This window comes from Botrytis byssoidea (genome assembly GCF_014898295.1).
Source record: "Botrytis byssoidea strain MUCL 94 chromosome Unknown BBYS_013, whole genome shotgun sequence".
NCBI lineage: Eukaryota > Fungi > Ascomycota > Leotiomycetes > Helotiales > Sclerotiniaceae > Botrytis > Botrytis byssoidea.
The window spans coordinates 208,372-235,010 of record NW_024065854.1 but is presented as its reverse complement, the minus strand read 5'-3'; the positions used below and the strand labels follow the sequence as shown (position 1 = coordinate 235,010).

Here is a 26,639-nt window from a genome sequence, read left to right as displayed (position 1 = left end):
CCATACTAAATACTCAATACTCAATACTCATACTCAATACTCAATACTCAATACTCAATACTCAATACACCTTCCTGTCTTTTCTGCTCTCAAGGATTCCATGCGTCATTTATATCTTAAAGATTGAAGAGTTGAAGAGTTAAGAGGTAAATAATTACCCAAATCGCAAGTATCACAACGAAAACCAACAAGTCCAAAAACAAAGCGGGTATAATTTACTAAAAACTGAATATGCACATAATCCTCGATGTCCACCCGATCTACCTGACCTCTCCATTATCATTTGCATCCCCTTCCCAATCATCCTATTCCATTAACCCTAAGATGAAATTATCAATCCAGCATCCTATTACTATCGATTCAAACTCAACAACCCCTCAATATACCTCTTAGTATCTAACCCTAATCCCATAGCTCCCCACCCCGCATCCGCCGTACCTCTTGTTCCTGTCCCTGCTCCTTGACCACCCATTCCCCACCCCGCATAGCTATAACCGTAACCTCTCCCTTGTCCCGCCTCCACATAATCACTCGCTCTCCTAATTAGAAAAATCTCTTTATCCATATTCCTCCCCTCTGTTTCTCCTTCAGCACCACCCTCATCCAAGAACGGATGTGCAGGCCCACTAACTACTGTACCCTGTGTTTGCGCTTTACTATTTGCTTTGATGCTCGCATCCATATCTTTGTTTTTTCTTCCCTTATCACTCAATTGCCCCATAAAAGTTCTACTAGTCTCACTTTCTGCCGAGTTCTCGGGTATAAGTGACGGAATGTTCACTTTCGAAGTCGAATTTGTTGTTGATTCGGGAGGTGCAGGGGAAGGTTCAGGGGGAGGTGCAGGAATGCGAGTCCAAAGAATCCAATAACCTCTTGATGTTTTAGCCGTACGTTCCAATGTATTCTTATCGGCAGTTGTAGCAATATATGTATGCATGATTTGTAAATGTGTATTTAGCGCTTCAATTCGAGACCAAGGGAGACTATCCGCTTGCTCTTGTGTTTGAACTTGCTGAGGATCGGGTATATTAGGTATATTTGAATCGAGAGTTAAAGTTTTGGGGTCCCAGAGAAGATCATATATGGGAGCTGTTGGATTCTTCGTATTTGCAAGAGGAGAAATCGGGACTTCTGGTTTAGGAGCTCGAAAAGATGTGGATTTGAGAAGAGGTTTGATGAGAGACTGGAGTTGTTTATGAAGAGAACGGTATAAACCCTTCAAAGCTAAGGTATCTGCTCGTAATTCGAAAAGGAAAATGAAGATGAATGGTTTGCTTGCATAAGCCACAACTCTTAACTTTTTCGCCTTGTTCCGATCTTGACTTTCAAATGAAGCGTGAGAATGACCTGTACCTTCCGAACCGCTGGCATTTTTGAATGATGTGCCAAAGTCGGAATAATCAATACTGATATCAGCTTCCTGGCGAGCATCTTCTTCGCGTTCCAATTCTACAGTTAAAGTACGGAGTACAAGTCGATGGCTTTGGCCCTCGAGATCTTCGTCTTCATCGTTAGAATCCACGAGTAACGTCATTTCACTGTCCATATCACCCATCAGACCTACTAAGTAGTGTCCTTTAGAATCGTCGAACTCCTGTGTAGGTGTTGATGTTCCACTTGTATTGACAATACCATCAATCGAAGAAACAAGTGTAGATGTGTTACTTGAGGGTCTGCTACGCTCTTCTTCTTTTGCTGTAGACCCACCCAAAGACCAATGAGTTCCATAGCCGAATTTCAAGTATTGCGTAAGCTTTTTACCCTTCGATTCGCCATCTGTGCTTTCAGTGCCTTCCGTACTTGTATGACTGGCAGGATTTCTGCGAAACTTCGGATATGGCGGTAATGATTTGAGTTTAGGTTGATCAATTTGATCACCTCGTTCCACCACTGGTCTAGGCTCGACCGTACTGATACTTGAAGATCGACTAGGCGCGGGTCTATCGTTAGGTCCATCATGGATTGGTATCTCCTTACTGAGACTAGATGCTGGTCGGGCAGTATTCCTTGTATCTCCAAGATTTGAGTCAAGTCTTGGCCTGGACTTAGGGTGTCTTTTTGTGCGACGGGTAGAAGAAGGGTTGTCAAGGACTCCATAAGTATATGGACCCCATCTATAGAGATCCTCAGTCCAATGTGCAATATCTCTAATTGATTTCCTTGATAAAGCTCCAGTACCGAGAAAGATCGCACCATCTTCTGCCGCGGGTTCATTTCCAGAACCCAACCAAGGAGCAGGTTGTTTGGGACGATCGATAAAGCCTCTACTGGTATCTTCTTTCGAATTCGATCGCGCATCTCCGAATCTCGAGACCATCACATCCACAAGCCCATCCATTTGTCCAACGAATCCTTCAAGGACTTCTCTCTCACCGCTGCCCCTTTCTTCCTCTCCGACTCCTACCCCAAGTTCTCCGCATGCAGCAACTTTGATCCCCCCATATAGATTGTTGGCAGGATTGCCATGCATAAGCACATTCCATGTCGAGAGATATGTATCCCAATATCTACCCAGAATGCTCACAAATTTGGAACGCTTTGTTCGAACAAAGAGAGCGCTCATCGAAGCAGCATGATGAAGGAGAAAAGTCGAGTGTGCTCTTAATATGTCTGCCAGGAGTAGTATTGCCGGTTTAACTTCCCGAGAGGAATATTCGACGGTTTCATGTTCTTCGGAAGCTTGACCTTTGGAAACTGGTGTCTTTGCTGTGCCCGGCAATATCGTGAGGTTGATCGACTATGCATGTTAGCACAATGAAGAAACTCAAGAATGAAAGTTACTAACAGCCAATATCCACCAGCCAGATTCTAATTCATGAAGAATAATGCGAGATTTCTCAGTCTCTATAGTATTCACTGATTTACCCTCAGAAAAACTCCTCCCAAATTCTACCATTCCCTGAGCAAGCCCAATCTGTCTCAATTGTTCATTCTTTTGCTCCTTCGCAAAAGCGCGGGCGTCTTTAGTTTCCGCGAGGGCATTTCTCTTGTGTTCATTTTGCTTGATCGAGGGGTAATAATAAACAATTTGATTGTCGAGTGTATCATCGGTAGACCCTAAGGAAGGATTGTAGATGGCTAGAAAGCCTAATTGCGCGGGTACTACCTTTCGGTTTTGCTCAGACATTGCATGATTGAGGCACTCAATGAGAGAAAGACGAGGATATAAATATATTGTAGATCATTTATTGATTGAATCGCGTCGGTCAGCTCTTAGATTGGCGTGGAAGTAAATGTCCGGCTATTGGGAAGCTTAATGTTTAAGGTGATGTAATTCGTGGGCCAAATGCATGGCACAGAACATGCGATTTTAGGCCGGCTTACATAAAATATCAAAGAGTTGTCTGCACGTGATGCAAAAAGATCAGTATGGAAGCAGCTCGAGGATCGTGATTTTAAGAAGTCGTCGGCTTAACATCGACAATGTATAGTGTAAACTGAACTTGTTCTGACCGCAATTTTTCACAATCATGAAGCTCAAAGCAAGAACATCTCTAGCTGTACTGGGACGGATTGTACACCCACCGAAGCCATTTTCCATCCATGGATTCCATTCTCGACTTTTCACAATTAACAGTGCCTCAAAGCCCTCGAAATTCTCAGCACCTTTAAGAATCTTGTTTTGTGGTTCTGATGAGTTTAGTTGTGAGTCTCTTCGGTCATTGGTGGCAGAGAAGAGATCAGATCCAAAAGGAATTGCTTCTATCGATGTTCTTGTTCGACCAGGTAAAAAAACTGGAAGAGGCATGAAAGAGACTCGTGAAGGTAAGCTTTGAATTTTGTCGTCAGTTCTTCGTTATGCACGCTGATCATTGTCAGTACCGCTGAAGAAATTGGCCCAAGAATTAAATCTCCGCATACATGAGAGAGATACATTCACCGGATGGGACGTAAGTTTTAGTTTTGGGATCTGCATTTATTCTTTAAAATCCTTACTGATGATCAAATTTATAGCTACCGAAACCAAATGGAGAACCAATCAATCTTATCGTAGCAGTTTCATTTGGCCTCTTCGTTCCACCACGCATTCTCAACAGTGCTGAATATGGTGGAATTAATGTTCACCCTTCACTTCTTCCACAGTAAATATTTCCAAGGCCACTTGTATATACCTAGGCTAACCATAAAACATAGATATCGAGGATCTGCTCCACTCCACCACACTATCATGAATGGAGACACAATTACTGGTGTCTCACTTCAAACTTTAGATCCACACAAATTTGATCATGGCGCCATTCTCTGTCAACAGGGTTTTCCCATCCCACAATCTCAAACAATAAGGTATCAAGGTCTCCTGGACTTGGTCACACCTAAGGCGGCGAGCTTGCTTGCAAAGGGTATCAGAGATCGAGTCTTCATGGACCCAAAGCCAGACCAAGGACTCAAACTTGCACACAAGATCAAGCCAATTGATAGATTCATTGATTTCGAGGAGGGATTATCCATCAATGTTGAACGAAAGTTCCGAGCACTGGGGCGACTTTGGTGCTATACTCGTACTTGGTGGTCTGGCAAGAACAAAAAGAGGACAATATTTGAAGATTTTGAGGTTGTACCAATGCCAAAGCAATCTGGCGTGATTCCAGAACAGGTGCTTTTGACATTGCCAAAGTGGGAGTACTTTTGTACTCGTGTGTATGAGGATCCTACTCATCCAGGATCTATCATTATTCCTACGGTTGAGCCAGGTGTGGGGCTTCGGGTTAAACATATTCTCGTAGAAGGTCAGGTGGTGGGTTCAGCCATTGATGCTATGCATAAAGTATCAGCTTTCACCAAACATCCAGACGACGACAAGGATTTGTTCATGGCTGTAGCATTGACAGATATGTCGGAGGATGGTAAACAATTGGTTTTGCGCGATGGCAAAGGCTCTGAGTATGCAGCGAAGCACCTGGTCATCCCAAAGGTGCTCAAGATTCACAGGGCGCGCCACATTGATCCTACCCCCCAAAATCCAAGCCCTCTAGGTTGAGAGATGGCTATCTAGATGTATGATAAAATGATAATTCAACCAAAAACCCTGAAATTCGATGATATATATGTATCATCTCCTGCTTCAGGAATTTGAGGTAATAATTTGACCCGCGAAAGAAAGATGGCAGGGTTGAAAGGCTTTCGGAGCTTGGGAAGATTTGGGAGAATGTTGTTTTATATGGTATTCGAGAAGCTGGAGTTATTTGACGAACACCGAATAGGTACGAGGTTAGGAAATACGCGATATCAGAAAGTAGGGAGAAAGCCCAAATAGCCGGTGTAGTTCAGAGACAAACTAACACATTACCGAGAGCGAGAAGAGTGTTTCAGCCCTTGTCTGATACTTCCTAGGCACAAGACCTCTCGGTATGTAAGACTAAGGAGGAATAACGATGGCGCATCTGCTATAGTGAGGGGTGGAAAATCTCCGTCGCTGGAATCGAGGAAAGTTGCTCGGTCATACATGACAAGCACCAGACAAATGAATTTCTCAATTTCTAGAATAGGGTGAAGCTATGGCTAAGCATTTGTGTATTGAGGACGGAGAAAAGTGTAAGTGTTGATGCCGAGATAGTCATCTTAATTTTTTTTCATTTTGCAACAGAGATGATTTTTCTTCCGTTGTTGTAAGTGAAATATAAAATTAACCCTCCGTCTGGCACATTTGATCCGTCCGATGCTGCCAAAGGAAGCTACTTTTCGTGACCTAGAATAAGAAGAGTAGACCAGCTAGCGCATAATCGGCGTTAGAGAGAAAATGATGGCGATTGTCAAGTATAAGAGACAGAGGTTGTCGATCTATCTGGTTTCTCAGGGGCAGCACAAGCTCGATTGCTGAATTCGGAAGATGGATTTGCTTTGCCCGGCACAGTACTGAAAACAGAGTATTTTACACTGCTGGAAAGATATCGAGTTACGGTTGATCATCCTGTGCTTTTAAGAGATGAAACAGTGCGGTTGTTGGGAACAACAAAATTGATTCGATTCGCGTTTGGTAGGCGGCACAGACAGCATATGCTTGATCTCTAGATAGAGAGATGGAGACTGCTAATCGTATAGTAAGATCCAGAGACGAAATCGTCGAAACCGTTCGAATGGCGACAAAAAGGTGAGGGATCAGAACCAGATATCAAGAGACGAGAGGATTTCGACCACTAGGGCAATGGGAATGGCATAAGCCTCAGCTGATGGGCCTGAGGGATGATTTATACTTGATACTAGAAGGGAGAGGAGGATCTAGTCGACCGGCTTGATCCATTCGAGGACGAGATTCCCCTCAGGACTGGAAGAAGATGAGAAAAGGGTGGAGTTCTTCTGGCGTCTTCAAGGCGAGCATTTTTGAATGCCGCAGAAGGAAGTGTTACAGGCCAGTAGTCTGATAGCTTCAAAAATCTTTTGTAACATTGTTGCAAAGCCAGAGCGGGGGAAATCCGTCTGGCGCTTCCGAAATGAGAATAAGTCGAAACAAGAGAAAAGGAGAGAAAATATCAGGATAGCCTAGCAAATTCGAAGACGAGCCCCCTCGTAGAAGTGGAGCAGAGTGAGAGGAGAGTAGCAATCGTCTGGTACCTCTATACCATGACCTATTAGATGCTTCCAAGGAAACTGGACTCAACTCAACCAAATTGTTGAATCTTGAGGTGAGATTCGTGGCAGGTCTAAAGGACAGCGAGAATTAGATGAATTCCGTCTGGTGCCACCAAAGCGAGAATAGTCCCATGCCAAAACAAAGACGGCAACGTAATAGATTCTCTTGATATTTCGAAAGCAGAAGTGTTTCAACGGCATAACTGAATTCGAAATTGGTCAAAAATGGTCTCGTGAATCCAGAACGAGAGGGCTCAGGTGCTGCTAAGGATGAAAAAAGTATGTTGAGTTCGTCTGGCAGCTTTGAGCACAATATCGCTCCAGTGGAAGGAGTAAGACGAGAAAATATTGTGGAAATCGCCTTGTATTTTTAATGGCGACAAGGGTTCGAAGGAGAAGCAAATATAGTATTTTAACCCTGTCTAATAGACGCCAGGGAGGAGAAACAATCGATGCTGATGGACGGAGAATCGAAGGCTGGTACATCTGGTAGAACCAAGAACCCAACCATTCGAATTCTTGCGATAATGTAATGAAAGCGTAAAGGGTCGTCTAGTCTCCCGTGAGGACGATCGTGTGAATGCTAAAACATAAACGCGTCACAAGTGCCCTGAAGCTTTGCCAGAGCTACAGGGAGAAGATGATAGCAAATAGTTCCAGGGACTGTATATTGAAGCTTTTCGCGAGTACGATAGTACAGTAGGAATTGTTGAATGACCTTGGACCGTCTTTTAGCCTTCTCGGGAGCAGAAGATCAGCGAGGAATGTCGATTAAAGGGAGAGGAGGGGGAGAAGGAGGAGCGAGAGAGGAGATGCGAGACTCGTACTGGTTGAACAAGACTGAGACGACCTTGCGCTTACTATGCCTCGAGAACAGACGTCTCAAGGACCAAATACGCACGAAGGATTGCCAGAGGGTCTCTTAGTTGCCCAAAGACGAGGCTGCGATATGACAGAAACGAAAGAGAGGCGAACGATGGGACCGTTTGGTATAATCCAGTGACGGTAAGGCGATTGCGAGGATCGTGACGAAAAACTATGAATGTGAGGAAGTGGGATCATGCGAATTGTCTGATTGATTGATCGATCGTATCGCTCCTGGCAGGCAGGTGCTTCCGGAAGATTTCCCTAAGCTCCTCGACATCTAACCCCATGTTTCGAATCTCTGCGTCAGTCGGTTCCTTGTATTCTTGATGCAAAACGTCGAATAATACCGCAAAATCTCTACCAAGTTCGATTTTCGGGTAGACCACCTTTCGCCTCCCGAAGAAACACGATTTGCTTGCTCAATAGCTTGCGCAGCTCTCTGAAAATTGGTACCATGCGTAGCATACCTAATTCCTGTATATTTCGTATACATAAAATGCACGGCATGTATCATCTCATGGGCAAGTGTCCCCAACATTTCACGTATGATCTCGTGGTAGCTCCAACCGGGTCGAACAGAGCGTGTATCCAAGATGTATATGGTTACACGGTTGAATCCGTCTTCGAAAGAACTCTTTATGAGACCCAGGTAATCATTCAATTCAACCTCCTCGGCTTGAAGTTCATCGGTGACCAACTCCTGGCTGAAGATAATCTTGACCTCGTTGTCGGCGGAATCGTCCATGGCAGAGCTTTTGACCATTCTTCCGAAGAACAAATGGTTATAGATGTTCATATACTGTGCAAGGATAATTCCGAGGTCTTGGTTGTAGTTGATCGATCGGCACAATAGGGCGCAAATAGGGTGATATTTGATGTCTTGTGAGCTGCTACGTACACAGTGTGCGATCATTTCAGAGACATCAGTCCAGCTGTGTGATAATAGCTTCATAATATAAGTACCTCGAGGATTATCGGGATACAAAATAGGTTCATTGGAACTAGTCGATGGCGGGCCGGGGCTGCCATGGGGGTACTTCTCGTCCCACGGCCCAGAAGAGGTTGTAGAGAATTGGATACCCATTGCTAATAACTGTGTAATAGATCGTTTGTCAAATGTGCAGTTGGTATGAGAGTCATGAGTGAGATGGCACTGTTTGAAGAAGAAATAGGTAATTGTGGTTTGGGTTGGGGATTATGCGTGCAAAACGGATTGATCTTGAGAATTATCTATCAATTGTGCGTGTATCTTCAAGCTCAATTGAAAAGGCTTGGCGAGAGATTGCTTTTACTCTATGGAAATCTCTTCAAACTACAGACTGAATACCTTGACATTTGAAATTCACTTCTTAGCTCTCAATCGGGTTATTCTTGACATGGGTCTTCTATCAGCCGTCCCAAATCAGGCTGCTTTAACGCTGCCTTGCCTGAGCTTCATTGTGTAAAGACTACAGCCTTTTTATTTTGATTGAAATTGTTGAGGAAAAGTTCATTATTGGCTTTATTAATTCATTTCAGGGTTCATATAGATAATTGCAAAGATCAACAGTTCATTGCTGTTGGACTCGCGTAAAAAGGGGTCACAACAACAATCTTGAATTTTCAGCTCTTAATTTTTAATTTCGCTACGAACTCCTGAGTACTCTGATCAACTTTTTGTAACAATAAATCAACTTTCTTTGTTTTGAAAAATAGACATAGTAATATGTATGATTTATCAAGGATTACCCCACAATACATTGTTATTAGACAGACTTGAGACGTAGAAGTCAGCCTTTCTTGGATCAAATCTTACTCTTACGATAGGGCATCTCTTAGTATATTGGAAATGAATCAATGACTGAGCCACTATTAAAGGTTCAAATAATAATATGCTTTCTACAGTTGATTGCGTCTCCAATTTTTGTATGGATGCACAAGATACCAGTAAACGTGTTGCGCCTGGCTGGGAATAAAATGAGAACATGTCATCAACATAGTGAATCTGGGGCGGAAAATTTCATCCTTATCACAGGCAGCAGGTGGTACACTAAAAGCATTTCTGTGGTTGGTGAATACATTTTTTGAAATGAATTACCCAACCAGCCTTTTCTCGTAGAAGTATCTCCAATTAAGAAATGCCACGTGCGGCAGTAGATAGGCCACATGTGACCCTCAAGAAGTGTATAGGGAGCTCTCAAAATTTAGTAACGCGCTATTGCTCTCACCCTGAATTTTCATTTCGCGCTCGTAGCCTTATTTACACTTCCAATAAGAGTCACAATAGAAGTTATCTTTTCTGCGTCTAAACCAACCACTATTTGCCGAATGCAGTATATAATTTGAGCAGTTATTCACCATTGCAAACTGAAGACATAAAAAATTCATTGGTTCGAAGAGCTATATACCTATGTACAGATAGGTAAGAGGTCAGAAGTCACTAGCGAAAGCCATTTGTAGGGTCTGCGTGTCCGCGCACATTGAGGAACAAGTTGGAATTGAACGGTATCTATGATCGAGGTGTGAGAAGATCTGGTAAAAGCGTCAGCATTGAAGATATCTATGCTATGTACAAGCTTGAAAGAAATAGATATACAATGAATCAAAATCTGCACTGCATTTTCTCATTTCCGAGAAGCCCTGGCCAAGGAATGGGAGACCCGGATGATAAACCGAAGCACCGCACAGTCTAGCACATTTTTATCTCGTCAAATCTACGTTCCTATCAAAGAATACATACATATTCAGAATACAACATAAGATAGTCTATCCCACATAATCGAGGAACCTTTTCAAGCCTGACGACGTTTGGATACTTTGAAAGCTTATACTGAATCACAGTGAACTATCATAGATTATGGAGCAGAGATTGCAAATGTTCAATCAAATTTACATAATTCCTATTGAATAGCCGGTTTTAAGTCTCAAGTGTTGCGCAATGAAACCACACCGTGATACGTGCACGTGATCTTCCACTCTCAATGCTTTACACATGAGGCCAGTAGCGTTTCATCTAACCAACATACATGCAAAATCTGCGCAAGATTGGGAGCATAGTTCAGTTGGTCAGAACATACACTGAAAGGGCTGATTGCCCAGATCTTCATTATAACTCTGGTGCACCAGGGGTGATGGTTCATGAGGTTCTCTGACTGCATGTGTAAGATGTGAGTTCGATTCTCACTGTTCCCAGACCATCAATCTTTTGCGGATCTCTTCCTCTTGATAACTGATCTTTCTGTTATTTTTGACGATTGGAGATGAGATGCATAGATACTATCTCATTTGTGGGACTCATGCTGCAAACGCCCGCCCGCACCTCATCAACCAATCATCTTTATCATATGTGCACCAAGAAACCCGAAAATATTGCTATACACGACTTTATTACATGCTACACTACCAGGAAAGATGAGAAATATAAAGCTGGGTGTATGAATCTCAACTTCCTTGTCCTCTCAAGATACTTACCGTGCATCATTTAGAGGTCTATTGATAGCAAGTTCCGAAACCATTTTGAACTATGTTAATATCAGGGTCCAACCCTCACTGCCTTCAATATTATTCCCTGGTTTACGACCTGATATAGAACCAGTGAGGGTTGAACTCAAACTTTTCCAGGTAGCTTGAGTAGATACTAAGCCCCTTTACGAGTCTCATGCAGCTTTCGCTCTCCCTTCCATCCAGATTTCACCACCAATCCTCTAAGTGTCCATAGCGAAATATACCAATGTGTAACCAAAGAGATAGGCTCTCCATTCTTAAAAAAAGTCGGGAGCATAGTCCAACTGGTAAGAACGCGCACCACGAATACAATTATCTCACACCTACGGGCACGATAGCATACATTGCTCATACAACGCCCGAGGCTCATTGAATGCTTTTGATTGTGTAAGATGTGAGTTCGGTTCCCACTGCTCATAATTCATTTCTCTAACTTCACCCTATCTTAGGTATTATGGAATAACTTCTTCCCTGGAATTTTCAATGGAGTGAAGATGCAGAATATCGAGAGGGGCCCTCTTTGATACAGGCATTTATGTTTGTTTATAAATCACGTTTTGGGCATCAAGTCCATTCCAATCATTCTATTCGATTGCGGGGCACATGCAGATATCCGTTTCTCCATGCAATAAGCCTCCTTATTTCCACACACTCACTTTAGCCCTACTTATTATCACTTCGGTCTTCATAGATTCCTAGTCAATGGTTCAAAACTGCTATTCCAGTATCAACATGAGTAGAATCTGTTCAGAAAGGGAAGCAATTAAAGGAAGAAAAAATTGTTAAATTGGTAGAACGCACACATCAAACACCCGAGCCTAGACAAGCATCAGTATGAGAGGCATCGCAAATTCGTGATTATAGATGATAGAATGCAGGAGCGAGTCGATGTGAGGTAATCAAGTCTGATTTGTGTGACTTCGAAGCGCGGTGCTCTTGGATTTCTAGATAATTTCCTCCTCTCGAAATTGGCTCGTCTTTTCCTTCTTTTGAATGAACATAATGTTTGGTGCTAAAGCGGATCTCTCAAAGAAAGAGCAGCACCATAGATTTATCAGCTAATTATCCCTTTGGTCTCAAGTCACTTACCAGATTAATAGCACTCTAGCTGAATTAACATAGAGATGATGAGATTAAAGAAATGTGCGCGATGCAATTTCGAACCTTGATATCTCCATTTTCAGATGGACCACCTACCAAAATAGCTATGCCATTGTACCTCATCAATGATCGGAGGTTAGAAGATGTAACAGCATATCTTCTTGTTGGAGAAAGAAGTTGTAAATTTCATGAAGCACGGATGTGGTTCAGCAATAAGAATACCTAGATATTCATCCATCCTGCAGCGAGCCTTCTAAGTTGCAGTTGAATTCCTCAAATCAGTAGTCTCTTGAAATGGATTGCCAATTATATCTATTCAACTTTCAACTCCCTTTCTCTGTTCAAAAGTGATGAATCCTGGATGCGTGCGGGCGCTTGCCCGTAAATTTCTTTTGTAGAACTCGATTTCTCCGAACATCAAACACGTGCACCGACTGGAGCGAGGAGACCAGTTACACTCTTATTAGACGAATGAACAGAAATCATTGTCCAGTGCAAGGTAAATTTGTTTTTCTAATTCCCAAAGGTTAACGACATTAAAGGAGGGGGCGGTTCTCTTGAAGGCAATCGTCACAAAGTAATGACTTCACTCTCAGTAGCAAACGTGCATCAGCATATCCAGATTAATTTATCGACATCAATAGTTAACTTAATTAATAAAAATGATATTATTTAATATAGAGTGTCTGTATCATAATTTGAGAGGATAATGCAGACTACACGCACAAAGAAATCCGACATCAGCCAGTACCTGAGCCTGACCTGACCATGAGCTCGGAAGATGAATTCGATTCCTATCCTGTTCAAAACTTCATGTGCATTTCTGCTTACAACTTCACAAATTTTTGATTCTTCTTGACAGTACATAGAATTTAAAATGATGAATCTTGTGGTACGAATTGTGGCTTGAAGCTGGGGGAATATGACTACTGCATCAAGAATAGCAACCTAAAATCTTTAATCTTCAAGTAGAATATGATTACAATCTCACCTGAGTATATAGAAGCCTGCCTGTAATTGAGATGAATTAATGGATACGACCGACCTTTGTGCTCCAGATTAGGAAGTGTCAATCCCAGCTGGCTTCCAAGACAAGTTGATTCATTACACCTTCATATGCGTCGACAACAACCGCCGACCATAATGACGTGAAGGGGTTTTAGCTTAGTGGTAAAGCAATGCAGTATGATTCGTACCAGCGTCGCTCCCCCGGGCGCGCACCCATTGGTCGATCTAAGATGGTTACTGCAATAAGATCGGTGGTTCGAATCCATCCAGCTCCATATATTTTTACTACTTTTGTTTCTAGTTTTAACCATGATAGTTGAGTGGTCTAAAGCCGAAGGTTTTCGTATGCGCCTATGGCAATCGTGGAGTGTAGTCAATTATGTGCTGTATTTATTTCTGAATAAGGAAAGAGCTGTCGCCTTCCAACGGTACAAAGGTTTCTTCTCCAAATGTGTAAACTTGAACAAATCTGTATGCTAAGACTTATACTGTCATCTTTCTTGCATAGAAACGATCGTAACTCAGATGGTATATATAAAACTTCCGTGAACACTCGATAACCGAGCATATTAGGAATACGCGCGCCCATGCGATTGTGATGCGTGTATATCTTAAGAGGTTATCGGTTCGAATTCATCCAACTCCATATTATTGCAAATTTGCTTTTCATGATCATATTCTTGGCTATTTATTGATCATTCGTAATGTTCTAAAACTAGGAAGGTAGCAGAGACGGACACTTGTGAGCACGATGCAAAAAGAGATAAACGTGATTGTAGCTAGTCTTTCTAACTCTCTACACAATTAATTCCTTGTCAAGAGCTTAGTCAGTGGCCAGTTTCAGAGATCTCTCAAGAAATTCACCAGAGAATGAATTGATCCCATATTGTCATGCCTGTGAATACTTCGTCATCGCATATCAATAAGGCAGCAGTGAGTAAACTCGGCGTGAAAAATGATGCCGGGATCTTTCCCTTGAAAGCTTCATGGATACTGGGTAAGCTAAGTGATCAAATTGGCTACTATGGCAGAGGCATAGAATATTGAAGGACAGTGGCTGGTATATTCTTTTCTTTGGTCAACTTACTTCGAGTCTTTAGAAGAATTGTATCTCGTATCCGATCCTACAGCTCAGGGCCAATCAAGTAAAAGTGCGGATGTTTCCTGATGTTACGAAGTGATATCACAAAGAAACAAAAGACTTGATCAAGATTCAAGACGTTGCGGACTCCGAAGCCCCGTGACAAGTAAAAAAGCTTTGGAATAAAAAGAATCGAAGCACTGTCTTACACACTCACACGAGAAAGATTTTAAAGCCAAATGGCCGAGAATCTGGAAGTCGCCGGCGCCTCTGGAGACAACTCCAAGGATTGAGCTTTCCTGGATCTGTCACATTTTGAGGTGTATATTCTATCACCGGGTTGCATTCCCATGGTGTATTATCTGATGGCTATGGTATCAAATATTTGCACTTTGCAAGTAGTTGAGGATTCTGGTATAATTTGCGAAAGAGAAAGGAAGTATATACAAAAATAAAAAGAGTGTTGAGAATTTCCGTGTGGAAAAAAAAAGAACGAAGCCCATAAAACTTCCCACAAGCTTCCTCACCTCCAAAATGGAAAGATTGTTCTCGCCTTAAAGAAAACTTGGACCTCCAAAAGGGAAATGGAGGTGGTGAGATTTGAACTCACGGCTCACTCACTCACGGTAGACCATTCCAATGCGATTCCTGATTCCATTCTAGAATCAATAGAATCGCCCAATTCGTTGTCTCCTTATCGTTGCTTCATGTCAACAAGAGTCTCAGAATGGGGTCCGATCACACCTTGAAGTGTGTATTCTACCACTGAACTACACCTCCAATTTTATCTTGCCTCATTGAGCTTCTATGAAATTATGTTGGAAGAATATTCTATACTCGTCAATATGCAGAATCATGGTGCTCCAAATCCAATGAAAATTTCAAGACTGGAAAAGTAGTAGTAAAAGAGATGGTACGACAACGGATGATCAAACAGGCATAATGAGATCTCATTATGCACATCAAGAAACTATTGCATTGCTACTCCTCCCCATAAATCACCCATAAAAATGAGGCAGCCGTTCATCACCACTTCAGTAAATCTCCTCCACAGATTCCCAAAAAAGATAAAGGTGGTGAGATTCGAACTCACAGCTCGCACCGTTAAGCTTACCCATTCCAGTACCAAGGCCAGGGTTCCTAGAACCAGAGAAGTCTTGCTCAATTCTTGCCGATCTGTGAGCCTTGTTTAATCAAGCTACCTAGTAGCTTTATCATTGCTCAGATCCTGGCATGAAAAGGGTTTGGTCAGATCTTGAAGTGCGTATTTTACCATTGACTACACCTCCGTTGATGTCTCGGGGGGACTTCGTTAATTTAAAACATTGATTGCGTGAATTCACTTGTTGTAAGGATTATTGGAATCCTCAGTATTCTCAGGGATAGGATACTAAATGCTATCGTATTGAGATGGTTGATTGCTTGCTGCTCTAGGAAATATTATTGATGGAAGATACTTGAAAAAATGGATGAAATAGATAAAATCGCATTGATACTATACATCCACTTCATACAGACGCAGCTAATCAAGCCATGAAATAGACAATTTTATATCAGATTCCTCTCATCTTTCGCTGCCACCACAACCGCATCCACCATTTCCTTCTCCTTCGTGATAAAAACACTATGACACGTCTCATAATCCTCCGTCTTAATCACCACCCCCTCACTCTTCACCTTCTCAAGCATAAGATCTTGATACGGCCTTGGCACTGAATAATCCTACTGCGTCAAGATATACGTAACCGGAACTCTTCTCCACGCATCCCCCTTTGTCTTCGTCTCAAACGCCGACATTGGAGACCTCACAAGATTTGGGAGCGCTTTTTCGACGATATTCTGTTCTACACCGCCAAGAAATGAGAGAGATGGGTCTACGGGGAATGTAGATCCATCATCGAAATTCTGGATGAATTGAGGCCAGAGTTGAGCGAACCCTGCTTCTTGACAGATATCCCAGACCGACGTCCCGGGAACAACAACATAGGCGCACATGTAGAAGAGATGGATGACGCCTCCGGATTTTCTTTCAGCCTTGCGGTCAGCGAATGTTAGGCCTTCGACGGCGTCGGTACCGACTGCTCCACCGTAAGAATGCATGGCCATCAAAACTCGCTCGTCAGCTTCGACGAGGAATTTCACAACATTGCGGACAGCAGTGACGTCTTCTGTAAATGAAGAGACGGGAGGTGATTTGCCGTTACATGAAGGTAGTTGTGGACAGAGGACCTTGAATCCTTGTGCTTCTAAAGCGTCGCTATAGCTCTTGTAGTTGGCAGGGGTATGCCAGGCGCCATGTACTAGAACTATTGTGGGTAACGAGACTGCCATGACAATCTGGCGCACGATGTATCCAAATATGAGAGGTTTAGAGGATGAGATGGATATTAAATCAACGAATTATTGATATCTCAGCACAAAATCGCAGATAATAAATTTTTTGGGGAAAAAAAGAATTACAGTGAGAACGCGGACAGATTAGGTGGTTTTATACTGTGCTATTCGCGTCTAACAAGTTACGCGAGCGATGTTAATGCGCTAGGAATCAACAGTTGGACTCGAGATGCATAAGACCAATACAACCTACCAACAGGCAGCTTCACTACTCATTTTGCACTTACTTGATCTACTGTCTTGACTAACTGGTTTTGTAGATAGATGCATGAACCAAAACAAGAAAACCCCACAAGAACACAGTCAGACGCTGCATACAATCTTAAAGATGATCTCGAATACTTATATTGCGACTATTCGAATAGTGTGGGGAACAATATTAAACCCTCCCCTCCGTGTTGCAATCAACCAGAAACTGTTTTGATCGTTGATACATTTCACACTGAAAACTCATCAAACACGTACAAAGCTCAAATTGGGATACTTGCTATCCTGACCTTCTTATGTTTGTGAGTGCACTTTTTCAATTTGAGTATAAAAATCATTCTCATCAACGTAGCAAATATAAGATTCGTCTTTATCTTATCAAACGTGCCCCTTTAAATATCTTCTGAACATCCGACGGTCCCATAACAATTTCCTCTAGCTCGACATCCTCACGAGATTCTTGTATTTCACTATAATTCCCATACAAACAAGCCTTTTCACTTCTTGCTCTCGCAGTTAAATCACTCATCGTCTCCGCGCCTCTAAACGTGTGGCCTACCATAAGCCCTCTAGAAAGAACGGCAAGTGAGCTTGACTTCCAAGCAGGAGTTCCACGCAGCCTCGTCTGATAGATTGTAAGGACGATGAAAACAGTAGCGGCAATGATGAAGAAACAGTGCAATGATATCCATTCCCATTCAATTTTATAAAAGGTCATCGTCTCATAGACTGTGCCTGCTTGTACTTTTGCGCCATCGTCATTAGCACGGATGGAGTTGCTCATGCTTTTCGCAAGAGACGCGAATGTAGCTGGGAGATCATTGCTCGTCTTAAAAGCTTGCATCGAGCTGGGCTTATACTGGAGATTACCATCGGTCATGATGTAACCATTCAATCTTGCCTGTTGTGTCTCAGTGACATTGTGCGTGATGTTTAGGTTGGTCGAAAAAAGGTCACTGAAGTAGCTACTAACGCTATTGACAGCCGCCTGTGAGACGTTATACTTTCCACCTAGGGATAGGTCGGATCGAGGCGCCGCGGATAATTTGCTATCGAAATTAAGACTTGACACGGTCGACGAGTTAAGAACAGCGGCCCACTTCGAGCTTGTAATCTGCCACGAATCCGGATCTCGCTTTGCACTTGTAACCTCGGAAATCTCTTCGGAAAGAGTACCGCTGAAAATTGTAGAATCATACCGATTGACACAATAGTATAGGCCGCATTCTCGTGCTTCGATTTCTAAGTCTGGCCACGTCTGATTTGATCCATCTTGAGGGGGGTGTACTTTGAGAAATGTCATCGCCCATATCAACGTATCAATATCTTGTAGTGATACCGTCTCACTACCATTTCCAGTTCCATAAGTCGTCATAAATATACCACCTGGAATATCCAAAGATGTAGAATTGGTGGTATAGTTCCACCCATCAAAACCATCAATAAATAAGCCGTTGGGAAGTCTGGATGCAGTGCCCATTTTTCGGATTGCAATATCATTGTCGGTTTGCAAGGCTGCGTAGAGAAAATTGTCATCTCGATATTCCACTACTTTGTCGCTTAGATCGTTGCAAACATTACAAACCGAAAGGGACTCAAATGCATCCCACGTACAATTTCCAGAAGTGCATGTGTGAGGAAGTTGTTGAGTGATCATTTCAAGAGGCTGCGTAAGACCGTATAGGACAGCTGATTGCATGATGAAGTCCGCGTCAGCGAAGGCCTGTGCTAGGGGCGGATCACCTATTCATGGGTCAGCGGTCTTGATACCTTATTGGTATTTCGGAAGGATCGAGTTTACTTGACACCACCGTGAGTTGCATATTGAACAATCGACCCCTAGAATAACGATCTGCTCTCGGAACGTCGGCAATTCCATGTTTTTGAGGAACTTGACGTTGTTGATACTGGACAAGTTGTTGTGTAAAAGGATCAACAGCCAACGCAAGAACCGTCGTGACAGCACCGATGCGTACTATGAGCCTATCATTCGTGTGAGTGTCGTCTTTGCATCGTATATAGAAGGCTAGGATTCTTACTCCCGATTCTTCCTCCATAACAGTTTGAAACTACCTAATGGCCCCCGGCTAGCAGCATCAATCTTATCGAAATCTATCAGAAAATGCTTCTGTTCTGAGAAATGGAGCCATTTCCATTGGCTAGTGGATTCAGCAATGGAATACAGAACAAGCACTTTAGCGGCGGTTGAAAGAATAGAGACTAAGGCGTTAAGTGTGATGCCATGCCAACGAAAAATAGTCTTCCCATCAAACGCATATAGAAGTGCAGCTAGAGCTATGAAGCATAGCGTTCCGCAAAAGAGGGAAGCAAGCTCTCGTTTCCAGAAGCGGAAGTTCCAGGAAAGCTCTCGCGACATCGATCCGAAAAAATTCTGAAGCTTTTCCAACACAAGAAAGAAACTTCACACGAAAGAAAACGTGGAAACTCCACTCATCAAGTAAAATCTGTACAGTGGGGCGGCGACTGCGTTTGCATCCTGATATAGATGATCGCTTTTCGCGGTCGTGAAGGCTACCCAATGGTGATTAAGATGGATCATATTATCGCCATTTCTTGGCGCGGAGCTGATATCTTTGCCAGTTGTATGACTTGCAGAGATCTTTGCTTAATTTGATCCCAATTTGGCCGCCAGCTGCTGGGCTGTTGGCATCGTGGTTATGGGGAATTCCAGGCCCTGGTTCTTCCAGCGACAAATGAAATGCCATCCTGTGGGAGATCCGCAATCAGGTTTGAGGATGTTGTACGTACTTTAATATATTTGTTATAGCGGTACATTATTGTCCGACTAGCCCTGTCTGAAGCCCTTGTATAAGCTTATGTAAACTTAACTAATTCACAGCTTTTAACCTTAAAATCTTGTATATAGATCAGCCTCACATAAGATGTACGTACAACGGCAATATCTCGATCACGTTCAACAACCTACTAGATGAATATAATGTTGAAACTTAACTCGTCATTCAAATGCACTTGTCATTCCAGCCAAATAGGTGTGGGATCTGAGTTTTCAAATCGCAATTTACAACGGTAAAGGGGGAAGGAGGTTGAAAACGTGCAACATTTCATTCATCTATTTATTCCACGGTCCTTATGACTGGTAGTCTTTTAATATCATTTCTTCGTTCCCTCTATATCATTTCATAACCTCACTTCGTCTTTCCAGTAGGAATACCGAACATCACGGCTGGCTTTCCATCCTTGGCCGCTCTATCAACTCTGAAATACCCCTTTCTCTCCAACTGAATAATATCATCCTCTTTAAGATCGGCAACATTGCTATCGCATAGCTGATCTGTCTTGTGAGCGGAATCTGGAGTGAGGAAATCTTCCCAGTTATCATCTTCCTCCAATTTGTCCTTAGTGATCATGTAGTCAAATTCGTATACCTCTGCTGGAACAAGGGTTTGGTCAGAAGATAACCAGGTGACTTTCTTCTCGGTTTTCTTGACATCACCCTCCAAGTGCAGTTCCAGCTCAATATCTGTAATTGGACCAGAGCCATTAATTTTGCGCACGAATGCATTACCCCAGTTCATGAGAGTAATTTCTTCGCCTTCTTTAAATAACTTGACATCCTCTTGATCAAGAATGAGGTTTTTGCTATATGTAACCTTCTTCATTCCGACCTTGGGGTTCTTCCCATGCTTAGGCTTGTCTTCGGTGTATGGGGATTCTGGACCATTGGTGACAACTGCCTTTACTTGATCCTTGATATCGACACCTGTGTGTCTTGGCGCAATTGGATCAATTTCCTTCTTGTTTGAGGCCCAGAAATTGGTCCAATCCATGGTTACAATATTTCTACTTGGCCCCTGCTTCAAGATGAAATCTCTCAAAGCGGGAATTGTCATGCCCCTTCTTCTAACTCCGCGGATTGTAGGCATACGAGGATCATCCCAACCCCAGACTCTTCCAGCATCAACCATCTTAGCCAATTTACGTTTTGAGAGGAAGACTCGAACGAAGTTCATGCGAGCGAATTCCCACATGTGTACTGGTGTAAGGTTCAACTTGGTAATAAACCATTGATATTGAGGATTTCTATCGTTGTACTCGGTTGTTCTCAAGGCGTGTGTAACTCCTTCGAGAGAATCGACGATTGGGCATGCGAAATCATAGGTAGGATACATCTTCCAAGTAGTACCGGTGCGGTGATGGGGCAAGGGGCCACCAGTCTCGGGATCGTCGTTGGGGCATCGGTAGATAACAGGGTCGCGCATTGCCTTATTCGGGTTGTCTACAGACATCTTTGCTCGGATACAGAACTTCTTTCCTGCTTCTGTGCCCTTTTTCATTTCGTCGAATATGGCGAGGTTTTCCTCAACACTCTTGTCTCTGTTCTTGCTTGCAATACCATCCATTCGTTGTTCCCTCATAGTCTGCTGATCTGTATCATCTGCATAAGCGTTACCATCTTTGATGATTCTCAGACCATATTGATATAATTCTTCAAAGTAATCGCTAGTATGACTCTTCTTGTCTGGCTTGACGCCCATAAGTGCTAAATCCTCGATAATAGAGTCTTGGAATTCTTGTTTCTCTTTTGAAGGGTTGGTATCGTCGAATCTGAGGAGAAGTGTCCCCTTATAAAGCTCGTGTGCGAAATAGTCATTGAGAAGTGCAGCCTTCGCGTGACCGATGTGAAGATATCCACTAAACAGCATTAGTCCCATAACTTTGAGTTGTGATTGATTCTTTTGGCATACGACGGCTCTGGTGGAAACCTAGTCACAACCCCCTTCTCGGTATTAGGCAAAGCTATGTTGTAGCTTGCTCCCGCCTTGCTAGCAGCTGTCTTCTTTGCCTTCTCTGCCTCATCTTTGAGCTTGATCTCCTCTTGAATTTCTGGATGTGTCTGCTCAATGAATTGATACCATCTGACAAGATTGAGAGAAGTGCCCTTCTTTAAGAAAGCAGCTGCAACTCTGTTTGTGCGAAGTGTGACCCATATTTTTGAGTCCAAATCAGTGATCGTGTATCCGTCAATATATGAACGAAGGGTAAGGTGTTTATCCAAGGCGATTAAATGTGGCTCAATAGCCTTGAAATCTAGCGGAGCTAGATTCGTTGCCAGTTGAGACAATTCTTCAGACTTCATTTTTTGTATATCTGAGTAGTAAATTGCTTTGATTATATCGTGAGATAAATTCTGAGAGTAGTGGGGGAATTTGTTGACTCAGGGCGGGGTGGCACGGAAAGGGTTTCACCGGGCGCCGAGCGGAAGCTAAAATTTATGATTAGGCGCTAGTGATTATGGATGATCTCGAATTACAAGCACTTTCGACCAATATTGAAATACTTTAGGCCTCGATCTACACAATATGGCAGCTCCAGGATTATGCCTAGCTCAAATGAGCAGGCTGTCTTTGTCTACTGCTCGACACACCTTACTACATGCACCAAAAGCCTCAATACCTATAGTCCAAGTCCGACATAAGGGCTTCAAAGAGAGGATTCTCTCCAAGAAAGAGAAGTCAGGCGCTCTCACTGGACCAACTAAATCATTTTCTAAAAGGAAGACAACGGAGAAGAAGAAGAAGAAGCCAAGGACTACTTATCGACAATATGACCCAAAAGACGCAGAAACATTCACCTTGTGTGAAGCCATGCGGTTAGTCTACTTTATTGATTCAATGCAACATATTTACTAATGCAGCGCATAGATATCTGAGAGCATTCGAAGTTGGAAGACCTCCAAATTCTTCCAAATACGAGATACATCTGAAGATGAAATCCCTCAAGAACGGACCCGTCGTACGAAATCGATTAAGACTTCCACACCCAGTCAAAACTGATCTAAGGATATGCGTTATTTGCCCTCCAGACTCGAAATATGCGGAATCTGCCAAAGCAGCCGGAGCGACGCTAGTCGGAGAAGAGGAGATATTTGAAGCCGTCAAGGCTGGCCGAATCGAGTTCGATAGATGTATTTGTCAAACGGACTCCCTTGCGAAAATGAATAAAGCTGGATTAGGTCGGGTATTGGGTCCTAAAGGACTGATGCCCAGCGCGAAGACGGGTACCGTTGTGAAAGATCCTAGTTTGGTTTTGAAGGATCTAATTGGAGGCGCTGAATATAGAGAACGTCTAGGTGTAGTAAGAATGGCGGTCGGTCAACTCGGTTTCACACCAGAGGAAATGCAGCGAAATGTCAAGGCCTTCATCGAGGCTGTGAAGAAGGACATGGCACAATTGAGTGACAAAATCAACAAAGAGATGGTTGAAGTGGTTTTGAGCTCTACAAATGGCCCTGGATTCATTCTTAATGGGGAGTTCAGGGATCTCAATTCGGATTTGACCCCTCGAGATTTATCGACTTCATAACACAATATATTATGACATGCACATTTGTACTTTAACTGTATAATGAAAATTCATTTACTTTAGCGGGGTATAATACTACAAACTCCTGAAGCTCTACAATACATGGCTCAACTTGCTATTTCGATTTGAAATCTTTCAATATCTTTACCGCTTCGTCGCCAGCTCCCAAATCGCGGTATATGCCCATGATCTTGACCAGCCGCGGTCCACCTTCTAGTTTCAATGACAATGCTTGCTTCAAAGCATTATTTAAATCCAGAAGAATGGTGTTCTTCAGCCGTAGCAATCGAGGTTGCTGAGCTGCGATGAACGGATGATCCGATCCGATGGTGATCGATAGATGCTCAACGTTACGATAGTCTAATACAAACCTTTGAAGCTTCTTCGTACTTGTTCCATTGACAACGCCATCAATAGCAAGATCTTCTTGATCTTCATCCTCATTCTCATCTTCGTCTTCACTCCAAGAATCTTCAAGCCCATCTGGTGAGCGATCGAGAGATGCAACCATTAACCTATCCTCCAACTCTTCAAGTCGTGAATCAACCTCCAGTAATTTTCTTCCCAGAGCTATCTCCTTAGTAACACTTTTTTTCTCATCAAGGAGACCCTCAACCTCCAATTTCCTCTCTCTAACCTTCCCTCTTACATCCTCAACACCTCTTTTAAAACCTAATAGGCCCACTCTAACATCTTCAACCTTCTCTTCTCCACCCTTAAGGTCCGAGCCCAAGCTTAGAAATTGCTCATAGTTGGTATTTACCAGATCCAATAATTCTTTAGAAAGGCCCTGTGAACGCTCACGAAGGTCGGAACGTAAATCCTCGAGGGTCTGGTGACGATCTGATAATGTAGATAGATAAGTTGGTGCATCAAAAGATGGAGCTAAGAAATCAGATCGGGGAAGGGCTTCGGGATATGGAAGATTGTCTTCATCGTCCGAGGAAACATCACCCGATCCTCCACCAAAGTAGAATTTACTCATGTTCGATGGTTGTAAGAGATTTTCGAATCAATCAAGTCCTGAGAGGAAGAATACGAGCGTACAGGGCGTTGTGTTCTTGAATAAGCTTTAATATCTTGTTTTCAAGACTTCTGTTCTTTGCGTTTGATGTGTGTGGTTGATGCTCTGCTGTATGCATCCACCCTCACCCGTTCCGTTGGAATTCCCAGGTAGTTCTTCGTTTTAAGGCTAATCAGGCATTCATGAGCAGATTGTCGGTCGGTATTTACATAACAGGACCCAGACGACGAACGTAAGCTCTGGTAAAGTCAAGTCAGAATCCCAGGACAACAGCCGAGGAGATGACAATCGTTGATAAAAGATCCCTTCTTTTATCCCTTGGCATGAAGGGATTTTCAACTGTGATATAGAGTATGATTGGATATACTTCGTCGATTGACAATTGAATTCATATGTCAGGTTAGTCGAAGGTTAAGGAGAGGTTAGAAGGCTATAGGACAGACACTTAAGATTCACTTGATGCCTGCAAAATAGGGAAAACCAATAAAGTCCGATTCTCGGAAAGTAGCGTCTTTGTGTAACTAGGCTGATGACATTGTGACACTAATTTTTCACGCTAATTTTTATCAATCTAATCTTTTTGATCTCTCACACACTTTTCTATTCCCCCCCTCCCTTTTCTTTTTCTAATCTGATCTTACAAACAATGCTCATTCGTCCTTTTATTTGGTACACGATTGTTCAATATTCGCCTTCAATATCTTCATGAATAATCTCTTCTGAAGAGTAACGACTTGATTTTTGGATAACCTTCTCCTACCAACAAAGACAGTTAATCTTGTTATACTACAAAGGATTTACTTGTATGCTCATCAATCAGTCAGTGTTGAGGAAAAAGTCGGTTCCCAAAGAGTTATTTTCATTTATATCTCGTGACCTTCCTTTGCTGCGATAGGTAGATATACTCGAATTCGCCAATCGGCTATTCGTTGACCCGAATCATGGCTTCACCCGCGGTATCAACACCATCATCGGCTGGTTCTCCAACAGCCCTTGCTCCAGCTCCTCCTGTTCTCGCCATCAAAACTGGTAATCTGTCAAGCATGAATACCATGTCGCCAACATCGGGTGTATCTACCCCTACTATCATGACAACCAAGGAATGGGTTATTCCGCCACGACCGAAACCCGGACGAAAGCCTGCAACTGATACCCCACCAACAAAGAGAAAGGCTCAAAACAGAGCCGCTCAACGTGCTTTCAGAGAACGACGTGCTGCACGAGTAGGTGAATTAGAGGAACAACTCGAGGAGGCAAAGGAAGATCAACAGAGGCGGGAGAATGATATGAGATTGAAGATTACTAGACTTGAGGCAGAGGTTTCTAAATTCAATGGCGAACTTCAATCATGGAGATTACGATGCGAGACCCTTGATCGAATTGCAGATTACGAAAAAAGAGAGAAGGAGACTGCACTTAAGGAACTAGCGTATCTCAGAAACGGACTTCAAAGCAAGAGCACTGAAGCTGTTCCTCTCCCACCACGCCGGAATCGCCAATCCACTCAAACACAACCCTTACCACTGCCACGACAAGAGCAAGTCTCCTTCGTTCCGGACCTTGAGGTGTCAAGTGAATCAATCGGTTGTGGCGGTTGCAAGTCATTGGGCGAATGTGCTTGTGCTGAACAAGTAATTGCTATGTCTACTCAAGGTTGTGGCAATTGTAGTCCTGACACTCATTGTCAGTGCTTGGAAGAAACGCTCAAGGATGTCGGCATGGATTTGAAGAGGGCACACTCTCCTTCAGTTGATGGCGCCTCAGAGAAGCGTGCTCGTTTGTCATCTAGGCCTTCCAGTCCTCTCGAGATTGATTTCACTGCCCAATTCTCACGACGACAGCCCATCGTCCGTGAGCCATCGCCTCCACCTCAGATTATCTCACGACCTATAGAACCATGCGGCTTCTGTGATCAATCAACGTTTTGCCCGTGTGCTGAAAGAGAACAGGAGAATCGTCTTGCACCACTACTTAATGAAGTAACACCACCACCATCAGATACAGATGTTGAAAACACACAGGTCAAACTTCCATCTATGCAACCCAACCATATGCATCGACCAGTTAGTGCCGCACCAGCTTCAAATTCTTGTGCCAATGGCCCTGGTACTTGCAAACAATGTATGAGTGATCCAAAAGCAGGACTATTCTGTCGATCACTTGCAGCAATGAGAGCTTCTTCAAGCTCAGCTCCACCTGACGGATGTTGTGGTGGCAATTCTTCTGGTGGTGGCTGTTGCAAGACAATGGAGCCGGCATCTACTTCAGAACCACCTCCAAGCTTATCTGTTGCAGAAACCTACAAGACCCTTTCTACCCACAAGAATTTTGATCAAGCCAGTGATGAGTTGAATACGTGGTTAGGCCGTCTTCATGCTACACCGCTCCAACATGCTGGTAGAGCACCCATGGAAGTGGAGGCTGCAAGTGTTATGGGTGTGCTCAAGCTCTTTGATCGAAGATTCGGAAGAGGTTGAAGACCATAGAAAGTTTTATTATAGATACCCAGCTTTAATTACGACTCATGAAGACGAATGACTTCATATATAATTGTACATATTT

The 26,639-nt window shown here is 43.1% G+C and overlaps 9 protein-coding genes across 9 annotated transcripts; 3 read left to right on the top strand and 6 right to left on the bottom strand.

Moving 5' to 3' along the window:
• Positions 1–352: 352 nt before the first annotated feature.
• Positions 353–3,240, bottom strand: EAE97_006868 (uncharacterized protein; the record flags this gene model as incomplete). The annotated part of the gene is made up of 2 exons (XM_038877381.1): positions 2,786–3,240; positions 353–2,737 (listed from the first exon to the last, which is right to left on the bottom strand). The coding sequence occupies exons 1-2, from the start codon at positions 3,125–3,127 to the stop codon at positions 353–355; spliced, it is 2,727 nt and encodes a 908-aa protein (XP_038731571.1). The 5' UTR covers positions 3,128–3,240.
• Positions 3,241–3,470: 230 nt separating this feature from the next.
• On the top strand, positions 3,471–4,978 carry EAE97_006867 (uncharacterized protein; the record flags this gene model as incomplete). The annotated part of the gene is made up of 4 exons (XM_038877380.1): positions 3,471–3,765; positions 3,820–3,890; positions 3,955–4,082; positions 4,135–4,978. The coding sequence occupies 4 exons, from the start codon at positions 3,471–3,473 to the stop codon at positions 4,976–4,978; spliced, it is 1,338 nt and encodes a 445-aa protein (XP_038731570.1).
• Positions 4,979–7,711: 2,733 nt separating this feature from the next.
• Positions 7,712–8,518, bottom strand: EAE97_006866 (uncharacterized protein; the record flags this gene model as incomplete). The annotated part of the gene is made up of 1 exon (XM_038877379.1): positions 7,712–8,518. The coding sequence occupies one exon, from the start codon at positions 8,516–8,518 to the stop codon at positions 7,712–7,714; it is 807 nt and encodes a 268-aa protein (XP_038731569.1).
• A 7,137-nt stretch (positions 8,519–15,655) lies between these two features.
• On the bottom strand, positions 15,656–16,438 carry EAE97_006865 (uncharacterized protein; the record flags this gene model as incomplete). The annotated part of the gene is made up of 2 exons (XM_038877378.1): positions 15,656–15,812; positions 15,849–16,438. The coding sequence occupies 2 exons, from the start codon at positions 16,436–16,438 to the stop codon at positions 15,656–15,658; spliced, it is 747 nt and encodes a 248-aa protein (XP_038731568.1).
• Positions 16,439–17,078: 640 nt separating this feature from the next.
• Positions 17,079–19,085, bottom strand: EAE97_006864 (uncharacterized protein; the record flags this gene model as incomplete). The annotated part of the gene is made up of 3 exons (XM_038877377.1): positions 17,079–18,451; positions 18,510–18,691; positions 18,748–19,085. The coding sequence occupies 3 exons, from the start codon at positions 19,083–19,085 to the stop codon at positions 17,079–17,081; spliced, it is 1,893 nt and encodes a 630-aa protein (XP_038731567.1).
• Positions 19,086–19,875: 790 nt separating this feature from the next.
• EAE97_006863 (uncharacterized protein) lies at positions 19,876–21,827 on the bottom strand (the record flags this gene model as incomplete). The annotated part of the gene is made up of 2 exons (XM_038877376.1): positions 19,876–21,382; positions 21,436–21,827. The coding sequence occupies 2 exons, from the start codon at positions 21,825–21,827 to the stop codon at positions 19,876–19,878; spliced, it is 1,899 nt and encodes a 632-aa protein (XP_038731566.1).
• Positions 21,828–22,050: 223 nt separating this feature from the next.
• Positions 22,051–23,053, top strand: EAE97_006862 (uncharacterized protein; the record flags this gene model as incomplete). Its single annotated transcript, XM_038877375.1, has 2 exons — positions 22,051–22,340; positions 22,393–23,053. 2 exons carry the CDS (start codon positions 22,051–22,053, stop codon positions 23,051–23,053), a joined length of 951 nt encoding a protein of 316 aa, XP_038731565.1.
• A 115-nt stretch (positions 23,054–23,168) lies between these two features.
• On the bottom strand, positions 23,169–24,038 carry EAE97_006861 (uncharacterized protein; the record flags this gene model as incomplete). Its single annotated transcript, XM_038877374.1, has 1 exon — positions 23,169–24,038. One exon carries the CDS (start codon positions 24,036–24,038, stop codon positions 23,169–23,171), a length of 870 nt encoding a protein of 289 aa, XP_038731564.1.
• Positions 24,039–25,018: 980 nt separating this feature from the next.
• On the top strand, positions 25,019–26,554 carry EAE97_006860 (uncharacterized protein; the record flags this gene model as incomplete). The annotated part of the gene is made up of 1 exon (XM_038877373.1): positions 25,019–26,554. One exon carries the CDS (start codon positions 25,019–25,021, stop codon positions 26,552–26,554), a length of 1,536 nt encoding a protein of 511 aa, XP_038731563.1.
• Between the last annotated feature and the right edge of the window lie 85 nt (positions 26,555–26,639).